This window comes from Epinephelus fuscoguttatus, linkage group LG16 (genome assembly GCF_011397635.1).
Source record: "Epinephelus fuscoguttatus linkage group LG16, E.fuscoguttatus.final_Chr_v1".
NCBI classification, from domain to species: Eukaryota; Metazoa; Chordata; class Actinopteri; order Perciformes; family Serranidae; genus Epinephelus; species Epinephelus fuscoguttatus.
This window is the reverse complement of record NC_064767.1, coordinates 1,628,407-1,641,898: the sequence shown is the minus strand read 5'-3', so window position 1 is coordinate 1,641,898 and position 13,492 is coordinate 1,628,407. Positions and strand designations below refer to the sequence as shown.

The window sequence follows — 13,492 nt, the reverse complement described above, 5'->3', positions numbered from 1 at the left end:
GTCTTGGGCTACATCGTGATATTAATATGAATAATTAAATGTGTCAGCCTGCAGCTGCCGTCTCAGTTCACTCTGCAGTTTGTTGTCTTTATGGTCTGAGGTGTGTAACATGTCTGTGGCGTCTGTATCTGATGTGGCTGCAGGTCAAACGTTATGACTGTGAGCTGTCTCTGCTGGGAGGAGCTCCGTGTTAGTGGTTTTGGGAAATGATGAGCTTCTGTAACATTTCTCCTCTGCTCTCTTTCTTCTTTCTTATTTTGGCTTTTCTGCTTTTATTGTTCCGCACGTGTAATTAATCGCCTCTGTATGAAAATGTCACTGCGGTTCACTGCTTTCTTTTCTTCTTGTGTTCAGCTTTCACTCGGGGTCATTTACCTCATATTAGGTGCTCCATTGTGCTTTGTTATATTGTGTTATTGTCTTTCCTCCTCGTCCCTCCTCTTCCTCAGGCAGTCACTCTGCAGCTCTGTGCGTTTGTGTAACACTGCAGCAGATCGCATCCTGAGACTTTAAAGTTTACATCTCTGTTTCTGTGTATAAAACATCCATCAGTGTGACGTCATGTGTTGACTGGAAAGAAACACAAGTATTGAATGTCTCCTTTAATGAATCATCAGGTGATGATGAGTCCAAAAATACCTGTGAATCAGAATAAAGACCATTCTCTTCCTAAGTCGTTAGCTCTGGGCCGCAGTTACTAATTACTGACTCATTCATTAAACCTCGAAGTGCACAAAAGAAAACAGACTGTAAACAGACTGAGGGGGAAATTTGCCATTTACAAAAACACACTGTCTCTGTTGTTGCACCACAGACTGCATCGTGACGTAAAACTGGAGCTCAGATTGACTGGATTTATTTCTTTGGGGTGTGACAGTCATGCTGTTTTCCTGGCAGAGAGACAATGAGGTTAATTGTGTGACATCACCGATGTCAGAGGCAGCTCTTTGTGATGTGTCTCTGAGTTTTGGCCTGGAACAGATTTAGTCGCCGTCTCTGACTCGTTCTGTGCACACTGATGGATTTTGGAGGTTTTAAGTGCCAAGTTTGTTTTTTTACTCAAATCTCTCATGTTGTGAATCGAGCTCTCTGAGAGTCTGTTTTCATGATCACAGCAATGAAATAATCAACTGTGATGAAGTTTTAATTTATTAGGAGACGCTGACAAACCTCCACACCACACCCTGTAGGAAATATTAGTGAAAGGCCCACGAATAATTCCAAAACATGTTATATAGCAGTAGCTATTCCCCAAAACATATGAGTAAAATCAATGGATGATATTGGTAAAATGTCCAAAAATGGCTGAAAAATAATTGAAAAATGTCGGGGGAACAGACTTTGACACACCTGCATGTCTTCTGCAACTATCAATCCAGACAACACAGCTGCCGCTACTGCTCAAGCCAGTTCATATAAATATCTGAAGTCCAGTGTGTGTTTGACCATCCACCACCTGTCCCCCCCCCCCACACACCCACACACACAAACACACACACACACAGAAATCACTCCCATCCTACTCAGACTTTCTTACTATCTCTACTACATCATCGCCACAGACAGTAATGTTAAATACCTTGAAGGTAGATGACAGTCTGGTGTGTCTCAGACACTGTAAGGTGCTTTCTCAATGGTAACAGAAGCAGAGGGCCACTGAACAGGCTGCCATATTTAAGGCCTTGGGGATGAGACTGCGTTGGGACAAAACATCAGCTGCATCGCCAACAAACTTGGGAAAGGTTGAAAAAAATGGATGAAAATAACATGAACTAGTTCACGGTTGGGACTGTGACCTCAGTTCCATGTATAAATCTGTGAACTGTTTAAAAATCAGTGTGAAGTGAACTTTGAGCTCTTGGTGAGTGTGAACCTGCACATCACTGCCTGTTATGTCTTCATAAAGGTCAACCGCAGTGCAGCACCCCACGAGCAGCTCTGTCACCTCAGCTCACTGAAACTGTAAAACCAGCCTCTGTAATTCCAGGCCGCTGCTGCAGCCATTTAAAACTTTAAACCTTTAAGAAGTTCAACTTTAAAACCCGAGGCAATGAACTAATTTGGACCTTTAGCGGCATTAAATCCTCATCAGTGTGTGCGGGTCTGGCCTCCACCATAACACCCCATTATGAGTGTTGTTCCCTCGTGCACCCGCAGCAGCCTTCAGCAGCACTCAACAGAAGACACTTAGTTCCACTCTGTTTGCCCGCAGCCGTCCAAACTGTTTGAATAAATACACCGGCTTATTAAAATTTATGCTCTCTCTTCCAAAAGCATCCCATTCCTCGCCACTATACATTCATCAAAAAGTCGGTTTACAGTTCTGTAGCTCACTGGCTCATAATTAAGCTTTGTGCTTTTCTGCCACTGGAATATTTGTGAGTAAATATACAAGGGATCAGTGTTCAGTGATCTCATGCCTTCTGGCTGAGCTTTTGTTTGAAGGAAGAAGGTTTCAGAAAGGAAGACGGGATTTAAGTTTCTGTTTTTCCCTACAAAGTCAGAAAAAGCTCAACAATAAAATCCACTAGTCCATACCCATTGGTAGCTTCGTCCCCTTCTACCTATGCCAGTCCTCAATGCCTATGTGCAGTTTCACATAGATTGACCACGTCAGTGAGTAGAAAAACGTGGGACAGACAGAATGACTGACTGACAGAATGACACACTGACAGTTTCCGTGATTATGTACAGCATACCATACCATGACTTAGTCATACCAAACATTAGAAACAACACCAACATTGGTCCACAGGGGGAGCCACAGCCATCGGTCGCATTTTAGCCATTTTGAAGCATTTTTCTGTTGTTATAGCGCCACCCAGTTGCCAATTAGAGTTAAATTTCTCCAGTCACCTTGAGGCGTCCTGTTCTACATATCTACCAAGTTTAGTAAAAATCCATATGGCGGTTAGGCCTAGATAAGAAATGAGCTCTCTAGCGCCCCCATTTTGTTTGATGGGCTCAATAATGGAGGGGTCCCCTCAGATTATGTGTGGTCATATGCCTACAAAGTTGCGTGGTGATGGGTGAAACCCTTGAGATGTTCTACACCTTTATGTGATGAGCCACGCCCTCCGCAATATTCATTGCCTTATAGAAGCTCAGTTTTAGGAAGTTTTCCAACTTTTGCCAAGAGGGAACTTTAGATATTGCTCCCTAGATTATGTTCACCCAGTTTCATGCAGATCGCTCAAACTTCCTAGGAAGAGATCCATTTGAAGTGTTTTTCAAAAAATTCAAAATGGTGGAAAATCTATATAAGCGGAAGTTATGGGTTCTTGAGGCAAATGTGTTCCTCATGAGGAGAGGCATCTCTGTGCAAAGTTTCATGTCTCTACCACATACGGGGCATGAGATATGCCCATTCAAAGTTTGACATTTCAATGGGTTGCTATAGCGCCCCCCTTTGGCCAATTGATGTAATATTGCTTCATTGGCATCCTCCCATGACCCTCTACCACTGTGCCAAATTTCACATGGATTGACCAAGTCAGTGAGGAGAAAAACGTGGAACACACACACACACACACACACACACACACACAGAGTGTTCGTCATGATATAGTCAGATACACATTCGGAGTCGTGGCACCGCAGGTGACTGAGATACTGGCTGACACTGCAGTTGATGCTCTGGCTTGTGTTTGACCTTGAAAGTGATGTTAATCCCTAGAATAATGTCAGCATTGTTAATTTCTGCAAACCATAGATACATTACATTTGTATGTTGTCGTTTAAAAATTACCTGGTTTTGGGGGCTCAATCCCCGCTGGAAAATCAGTGATGTCTTGGTAAAAAAAAAAACTAAACCCATGTTCAGAGGCTAAAAAGCTGCTGCAAAAAAAGTTTGGGAGCTAAATAAACACTGGGCCATAAGAAACACTCATGTTTAGGGGCTAAAAAAGCCGATGGGAGTTGATGGGATCTGATGGGAGCCGCCTGTGAAGCTCTGAGTTTAAACAGAAGCTGTTGAAACACAGGAAATTGATTTGTGGTTGTATTAAAGTAGCTCGGGCTGCAGGTTCAGGTGCTGTTGGAGCGTCCATCGTGTAACGACGGACTGATGGGACCTGAATGTGTCTAAGCACTGGTCTGGTCTGGTTCGTCTCAGTGCATACTGGGAATGTTGCACATTATTAACAGAACTGAGATGTTCTGTAGCGCTCGTCTGGACATAATCAAATGTTACCTGTGAGCAAATGATTTATTCCTGTCGTGCAGTTGTTGTCCCTGTAGCTACAGAACAGATGCTGAGTGGAGGAAGACGATGGCTCATCAGATAAAGTCTGTCAGCTCAGTCGTGTACTGACTTACTATTCTGCTCCGTCCGAAGTGATTTAAAGGACGGTTCAGTCTTACAGGCTTGTAAATAAACAGCTAAGCCTTCATCTGTGTCAGAGAGAGAGCCAGCTGTGCTTCAGTTTACAGCCCACAGCTGACTCATTCCACTAACACAGAGAGGATGTTTGACTCACAGTCTGATTAGCAGCACAGCCTGTGAGGCTCAAACGCGCCGGCGTTTAGTCGCTCGTTCCATCTCAAACGACTCCAACAAATCATCAACATCAAACCTTATTTCCAAACTTCTTTCTGGAGGTGTTCCTGTGGTGCTTCGTTTAAAAACTGCACATTGCGTTGGCAGCCACGGTCATGAATATGAAAGGGAGAAAAAATGAAAGGACAGTAACAATTACAGTGTCTGATTCCAGCAGCACACAGGCAGCTTTTAGAAAACTCGACGTCTCGTGTACGACAACAGAAGGTTTACACTTTAAACTTTATGCATCTTAAAAAGCTTCACAAAAGGCACGACAGCAGCGGAATATCAGTGAAGACATAACTTTCTCTCTTCATTCTTCTTTTGGCTTCTTTAAAAGCCTTCAAACATTTCTGATCTGTTCTCCTGGAGCTCTTGTTGTGAGAGGGGTCAGAGGTCGCTCGTAGCGTCTCAATCATGTAAGCTGAATGGAATAAAATGAAAATGCTAAAACTATTAGTGCCACCTGATAACAGCCGTTAGTGCCTTCCACCAGAATGAGGTTCAGTGTGTCAGTGAGTTGCTGTAATGCAGAAGCAGACAGCAGATGAGGTGATACTGCCTGTGGGGACCATCTGGAATGATCTAATGTGGGAACCTGCACTGTAAAACGTAAAAACGCTTTAAGGAACTTTTAGCAGCTTCTCAGGTCACAAAAACAGGACAGTTCCCTTAAAAAAATCCCTTAAAGGAGGCCACATGAATCCTGAGGAAACTCCCTGAAAATTAAGTCGACCTCATTGAACCTTTAGTGATTCAGGAGAAATCCCAAAAGTTTCTTCGAGTGTTGCAGACATGAAGGGCGTCTGTTGGACAAATGTTATCGTAGAGAAGAACAAAAATACACCTCAAGGGTTTCAACTTTTGCTCATCTGTCAGATACAAAGAGTTCTGCACCTTATTAAATCTTTATAACCTTTTCCTTCCTAAACATTCAACGGCACCCTGTGGAGTTTTCAGCAAAGCAGTTGTCGTCGAGGCGGAAGTGTTGCCTTGTTATTCCACCTCTCCGCTGTGTGTACAGTGTGCAAACATGGAATGGATAGTTTACGCCATCGTTAAGCCAGCAGCGAGGGGGAGAAACAGAGCCGAATCCAGGTCTGTGTACAATGACACTTAAGGCAGACACTGTTAGCTGTCACACCCTGTTTGCTTCTGGAGCGCCGGCAAGCTATCTAAAATCTAAAATCTAAAATCTCACAGCAGGACGGCATCATGTCGGCGTTATGTGGTTCACTGTAAAAAAGCAAAGCCGGCATGATGGCAGATCTTCTTGAGAGTATCTTATCAACTTTTCCAAAGTGACGTAGTTCAGAGTTCATGTATATGAGCTGAGTTTGTCTTCAGCAGGAGGAGGGGGTGGTGGATGACATGGCACCTAGATGAGACTGTTGGCAAGCAACAACTAAAGCAGGACGTTTAAACATGACATCAGGACATTTCCATTCATTTGTTTCCCTCGACAAAACTGGATATTTTATTGAAACATATATTGGGACATTTCCAGCGGGTTGTTAGGACAAAATTGGGTGTTTTTTAATAACATGTTGGGGCATTTCCAGCCATTTGATTTTTGTGACAAAACCTGGTATTGGTTAACATGTTGGGGCATTTCCTGCCTTGTTTGATGCGACAAGACTGGATATTTTTAACAAGCTGTTGGGGCATTTCCAGCTGTATTTGTTGTGACAAAACCGAGGAATTCTTTACCAACATGTCAGGACATTTCTGGCCATGTTTGTTCCAAAATAAACACTAGCTATGTTTCCATCCAAAAGTGATTTGAATCATTGGGAAATGCGCATTAAAGAAATACGAATCCTGTGTGTTTCCATTAAATGTACGGACTTTGGTGAAAACTACGAACTCGCGCGAGTTTTCCACAGAACCGGAACCAAAACAAGTCTCGCATTCTTCTTCTTCTCCGTTTTCTGGCGGTTGGCAACCAGCTTGTAAATGCATTACCGCCTTCCCGACCCGGAGTGTGGATATCACCATGGAGAGAGGTGCGCTACGTCAGACTTAATTCCAACATAACTGTTTCCATCCCCCGTTTTGAGAATCAACATTTTTTCGAATCAACCAAAACCCGGCTAAAGCGAACGTATTTTAGTTTGTGTGAATCAGGGGATTTTAATTCGACTTTTGGTGTTTCCATCATAATTTTCCGATGCGATACTTCTAGATGTGCATCTGAACAGGCTGATGGAAACATGGCTATGAACAAATTTTACCAACATGTCAGGACATTTCCATCTGATTGTTGCAACATATTTCCAGCCTTGTTTGATGCAACAAAACCACAGCTGGGACATTTCCAGCGGGCTGTTGGGACAAAACTGGAAATTTCTAAACATTTGGTTTGTTGTGACACAATCAGGTATTTTAAATAACATGTATAACCGCTTGTTTTATGCAACAACACCATGAATCCAGCAGATTTTTGCTTGTCGTGACATTCCCAGCCATGTTTGTCGCAACAAACCCAGATATATTTAAACAACACGTCAGGACATTTCCAATCATTTGGGGGTTTTCTGTGACAAAACCAGGATTTTTTTTACATGTTGGGACATGTCCTACAGGTTGTTACAACAAAACTGGCTATTTGGAAAAAAAAAAACAAGTCAAGACATTTCCAGCTGTGTTTGGTGTGTCGGGATGTCGGGACATCTCTGGCCCTGTTGTGACAAAACTGGGAATTTTTAACGACGCATGGGGACATTTCTGCCCATGCTCGTTGCAACAGAAATGGGTATTTTTACATAACATGTTGGGACATTTTTTGGCTGTGTTTGTTGCAACAGAGGTGGGTCATTGTCATGACACATTGGGTCATTTTTGTCTGTACAATATTTGTGGCAACCAAACAAACAACATATCAGGTCACTTCTTCCTTGTTTTTAGGCCAGAGTATGCTCTTTTCCTAACCCTGACCCTGACCAAGTGGTTTTTGTGCCCAAACCTAACCTTGAATGAAACAGTTGAGAATAAAACCATAAAGAAATGTAACGTATAATGTATCTCTGGTGATGAGCTGGTATTCTCTGCTGCAGATTAGCAGCATATCAGCTTCATTTCCAGCAGACGGGTCACAGTGAGAGATCAGTGTGTGTGTAAGTAATGACTAAATACACTTGACTTTGCATTCAATTCCCCGTTTCTGTCTCTCTGATGTGCCAGCACCACTCTGCTGATCAATGATGATTGAGTACACTTCACTCTTCCCGCTCTGCCTCTCTCTGGTCTCTCCCTCTGCTTCGCCAAGTATCTGTCTGACAGATCAATGATGATTGATGACTGAACACATTTGACTCGCTCTCTGTCTGTCTCTCTGTCTCTTGACTTCTCCATCCACACAGACAGCGTTGTCTCCTTTCAAACAATGTCTAATTCATATTTAATGATGGAGTGCATTTAGCTGCGTCTTCACCTCCTTCTCTCAGCAGAACCTCTGCGCTCTGCCAACACTTGAGGGAGGGCAGAGGACCAGCAGCCTCTCCTTTCATTTATTTATGCCCTTCTACCTCTTTGTCTGCTCCCTTTAGTCTTAATTATGTGTTATCACCTGTCTTAGATTTGGCTCTGGCTCTGAGGTGAGATCAACAGAAAACTGTGACACCACTGTGCCACTTTAAGACCTCGAATACAGCGGTACCTGCCAGATCATGTGGCGTAAACTGGGAGTTGGTGCACATTTTGTATTTCAGAGCAGGAAACGCAGCCCTGTCTCCCTCTCTATGGACACAGAAAAAACTAACCTCAAATATTGACAACAATATCGGTTTTCAAGCATCTGCATTTTTTTAACCAATTCAAGATACCAACTTTCTCCTCATCCTCTCCTTTATCTTCATCTCACTCTGTCCCCGCCCTGTGATCCAGGCAGGACTTCTTCTCCTGACAGCCAGCATCTGGTGTCTCTGGGCAGCCTGTTGGACGACCAACACTGGCACCACGTTGCTGTGGAGCATCACAGCACTCACCTCAACCTCACCGTGGACAAAAGCATTCTGTGGGTGCAGATCCCTCCGAGATTCACCCACTGGGACCACGACCAGGTCTGTGTGTGTTTCATGGCTGAACAGACAAACACCCACTAACAGTCACACCTGCTCATATTTGCTCTAAGTTGGTCTGTGTGTTCATGTTTTCCCCGTACAGATGAGTGTTGGAGCAGAGCACAGTCTCAGCTCTCGGAGGTCGGTTGGGTCAAACAGAAACTTCCACGGCTGTTTGGAAAACCTGGTTTACAACGGCGTGAACATGGTTGATCTCGCAAAACAGAGAGACCAGCGGGTCACTGTGAAGGTAAACCGGCTCTGATGAGAAGCATGTTTGTTTAACACCACATCATATACTGTACAGCAGGCTGATGGTGTCACCTGACACTCAGCTGGTCAAATGGCCGGCGGCTGGTTTGAAAGCACGTCACCTGTTTCAACAGCCAATCAGCTTGTAGTGAAGTCCGCTGGTCAAGTCAAAATGACCAGTCGCTGTTGCTGCTGGCTGTATGTGCTTATGCCCCGCCCACACACACACACACACACACACACACACACACACACACACACACAGACTGATGAACTGCCGCTGGTTATTTATATTGATGGTTGATTTATTGATGTTAAGTCGAGTCTTTGTTGATTTTGTCTTGAGTCTTAAGTCTGTCCACACCTGTGGCGTGTGTGTGTGTGTGTGTGTGTGTGTGTGTGTGTGTGTGTGTGTGTGTGTCACCTCTGAGTCTCTGCGGCGCTCTCCTCTTCAGTCTGCATTACAGTGAATGGCTTTAAGTGCCCCACAAAGAGCGTTTAGATTTGATCAAGTGTCTGTGAGCTGCGTCCTCCACTGAAAATAGAAACCCAGCAGGGAACCTGGGATGTAACACATCACCGCTGGTGCCCTGACACTGACTTACTGCCTCAGTAAACTGTGAGCCTGCAGAGATGACCGACTGCTCCCTGTCTGCTATTTCCTCTCTTTTTCTGCCCCTCGCCTCCTCTGCTGCTCTCCTGCTCCCTCATACTTCCTCTCTGACCTCAGACAGCTGCCTGGTGACATTGGTGCCTTCAGTTTGATCTGCGTGTGCTTACTCTGAGCCTGCCTATTATCATTATGGTGATACTCCTGCTCTTTAAGGAGACTTGCTGATGAGATCTCTGTGCATCAGGGCGCTGCCACGCCGCCCTGGAAATGAATTCAAATTCCTGCGTTATCATGTTTTCCCTCCTCTGCTGTAATAACTCCTCTCACTCCGTATCTGCCCCCCCACCCTCCTCTTCTCCATCTATCTCAGGGCAATGTGACCTTTTCTTGTGCCGAACCCGTTTTTGTTGCCGTGACGTTCACCAGCCCCCAGAGCTTCCTCTGGTTGCCAGGGGTAACAGAGCTGTCGTCAGCGGGCACATCGGTGGGGCTTCAGTTTCGGACGTGGAACAAGGCGGGGCTGCTGCTCACCTTTGACCTCCCAAAGCGGGGCGGTGCGGTGTGGCTCTACCTGAGCAAGGCCAGGCTCCATCTGCAGATCCACAAGTCTGGCAGGGCGCCGCTGGAGCTCAGCGCAGGTCAGTGTGAGCCTGAACCTTCAGCTCGGTGTCTCCGTTTGTGTGCAGTTACATCACAGACCAGATAACATTCACATAACCACAGCACGGATGAAACGGAGCGAGTCGGACGTGTTCTGTTGACTGACTGAGTGTTTGTAGTAAAGGAACCCAGAACAGCTTTTATTTTTGAGGGGCGTAATTATCTCGCCACACATAAACCTGAGGGGATCATGTATTTGGGCATGAGTGTGTGTGTGTGTGTGTGTGTGTGTGTGTGTGTGTGTGTGTGTGTGTGTGTGTGTGTGTGTGTGTGTATCTGTCTTTCTGCAGCTAATCTCACAAACTACTGGACCAATCAGCCTCATACTTCACATGTATGACTGTAGGCTCAAGACCCCGTTGTGGTTGTGGTAAAATTACGGTAAAAATTGTTTTATTGACGGTTTTAAACCGTTGCTACCTGCTGACTCCTTGGTTCTCTTGCAAGTTCTCAAAACCTTGTAGCAAAGCAGAGTCAAAAACATCTCTGGACATCGTCTCAGCTAAAAAGAAAAATGGCTTCAACGACTGTTACAGGCCTCAGTTTCATGCCATCATTCTGTCTCACTGTCCTTCATAAATGGTACAATAGGGGGCACAGAGTTGCTTCGCCTTTAAGTTTGTTTTTTTGTTCTGTGAAAATGCAGAGGCGGTGTAGTTGCCCTATAGCTCCATGTCCGTACTGCCCTCAGGGTTTTCTTGGTCAAGTTTAGGAAGATAATGGTTTGGGTTAAAATGAAAAGTTTCAGAAAGCCCTGAAGGCAACTTCTCCCGTGTGTGGGACTTGTGTGGATGTAGCTGCATTTTCAAGAGTGAACACGATGAGCTCTGCTGGCGGACATCTGCACTCTGCTGAGTGCACTTTACAAGTTGCTTTTTGTTTCTGTCAGAGGCTTTTTGCAGGAAACTGAACATCAAGCACGACACAAAGGTCACTCCATGAGACACGCAGCTGACAGGATCGACAAGCTAACACACATTTCCAGGAACAAACTATGAAGTATCTTAATTTTAATGCCAGTAAGACTGAAGACCAGAGAAAGCTTGTCCATCATGCTGTACACTCGTGTTTGACCATTTTCATCAGCATTGATTTGTAGCTGAGCCCGACCTCTGACCTCCTGAGACACCAGGCAATCACACAGAAGTTCCCTTCAGAGATCAATACGTGTATGACTGAAATTTTAATCTCAGCCTCCAGGAAATTAAAACGAAGACAGTCAATGTGTGTGTGTGCGCGTGTGTGTGCGTGTGCGTGTGTGTGCGTGTGCGTGCGTGCTCAGGTTCAGCCCTGAATGACGGCCAGTGGCACTCTGTGGAGCTGATCTCCAGACGAGGACATCTGACTGTCTCTGTGGACGGAGGTGAAGGAGCCACCGCTCACGCCAGCCCACCGTTTGTTGTTTCAACAGGAAGTCAACTTTTCTTTGGTGGTAAGAGAAGAAGAAACAAACGAACACATGCATGAACAAGCAGGTGATCCTGAGAGTATCCGATCATATGTAAAGTTATTCAGAGGTTAAAAGCTGCGACGGATTGAAACCTGTCGGAAAGATGCTCATTCATTTACAACCAGATCAATCTGGTCTCACTCTGAAATCGTTGAATCCTCAGACGGGGATGGAAAAAGCCATCCTGTCACATCCACATGACACACGAGCAGTTATTGTTTAAGGATTCTGAAGTTGAGGCTGAGGGTGGACGTCATGGTTTCCTCTCCTGTGCAGGTTGTCCCTCTGAGGGGAGCAGCCAGGAGTGTATGAACCCCTTCAAGGCTTTCCAGGGCTGCATGCGTCTGCTGACTGTGGACAACCAGCCGGTCGACTTGATCGTGGTGCAGCGGAGGCTGATGGGAAACTACAGTAACCTGCAGATCGACATGTGTGGCATCATCGACAGGTCAGACCTCAGTTTGATCATGTTTATCCAGAAGACGCTGATCTAAACCACACAGCTTGGTTCTTACTTTGGTTTAACCATTTTATTCTCTGTAAACACCGTGTTAGAAAGCACCGTGAGGAAAGAGGATGTGACGATGTTAAAATCACTCTCCCTTTGTATCCCCCATTAATCTGCCTCTGAAGGCTCTGCCACTGGTTCCCTGTGAAATGGGGTTACACGTGGATTATTAGACAGCAGTGGATTGGATACAGAAGGAATTATGGCAGCAGAGTCCCGTCTCAACGTTTCCCAAAATGTCTCCTCGCTAACAAAACAATCCACTTATTGTTTTGTGTCTGTCGAGCTCATATGAGGCGCAGCGTCTCTTCTCTCAGCTGAAATGTGGTTTTGCTTTTCTTTGTTTCTTCAAAATGTGATTTATTTGTGAGAAGCGACACACACACACACACACACACACACACACACACACACACACACACACACACACACACACACACACACACAGTCGGCTGGCTCTGTGCCTCAACATCTGATTGAGTTTAGAGGAATTCTGGGATATTTTGTTTTGATGTTAGCGTCGGAGGATGGAGAGTGTTGGCAGGTTTGATAAAGATGTCCTGGTTGCCAGGTTTGCTTTCTCTGCTTCAGCTGTTCTTATCCTTGTTGCCAGATGATGATCATCATCATTATCACCGTCTTCCTTATGCTGATTGTTTTGTATGTTCTGGACTCCAGAAAAGACAGACTGGTGAAAACCAATTTCAGCAATAAAACGTATTTATCAATGTAAGTTAGTACTACGGTGAGTCAGCCTCCTGAACTCAAGTCACAAACATCAACTGTCCTCATAAAGTATTCACATGGACTCAGATTCAAAAAGGGCCGTTAGAAAAAATACACTCAGCAGACGCTCCTGAAGGGAACACAATGACACTGTGTCTGAACAGCAAACAAGGTTAAACTATCACAATCTAAGAGATGATTGAGCAGTCCAGTCTCACTCCAAATCGTCAAATACCGGTGCTTGGTCAGTGACTTCCAGTATCAGACACCAACGAAAATAGCTGTTCTTTCACATTGGCATGATACGTGGCTGGTTGCCGTCACTGTGTAAAAGCACTCAGTGGCGTCAGGTGGAAACACAGCCGGACAACAACAAAAATTAAGGAGGCGAAAGTCTGACTGGTGTGGATGGGTTCAACAACAGATTCTCACTTCCTGTAAGATTGTAAAGACAAACCTTGCTCTTTCTTCCTAAACCCAACCACATGTGTGTGTTGTTGAAGGAAAACAACATCAATTTGAGGTGTTGTACTGACGTAGTGCTTTTATTTTGAAAGAGACTGTATCAAACTGTACATTTCCTGTGAAAACAGAAGTATATTTTGAAAACAGACAATGCATGTAACAGGCTGAAGTTGACACGGCGTCCCAGAACGTCAACAACCAACACACCCAGGGTACC

The 13,492-nt window shown here is 44.8% G+C and overlaps 1 protein-coding gene across 1 annotated transcript in view; it reads left to right on the top strand.

The window, feature by feature from the left end:
* LOC125903018 (contactin-associated protein-like 4) overlaps nucleotides 1-13,492 on the top strand; it is a 105,055-nt gene that overhangs the window by 54,601 nt on the left and 36,962 nt on the right. Inside the window, exons 6-10 of the mRNA XM_049599605.1 lie at nucleotides 8,426-8,601; nucleotides 8,705-8,851; nucleotides 9,837-10,104; nucleotides 11,409-11,558; nucleotides 11,853-12,024. Of these exons, the coding sequence (XP_049455562.1) occupies nucleotides 8,426-8,601; nucleotides 8,705-8,851; nucleotides 9,837-10,104; nucleotides 11,409-11,558; nucleotides 11,853-12,024 (913 nt within the window). The remainder of the gene's footprint in view (nucleotides 1-8,425; nucleotides 8,602-8,704; nucleotides 8,852-9,836; nucleotides 10,105-11,408; nucleotides 11,559-11,852; nucleotides 12,025-13,492) is intronic.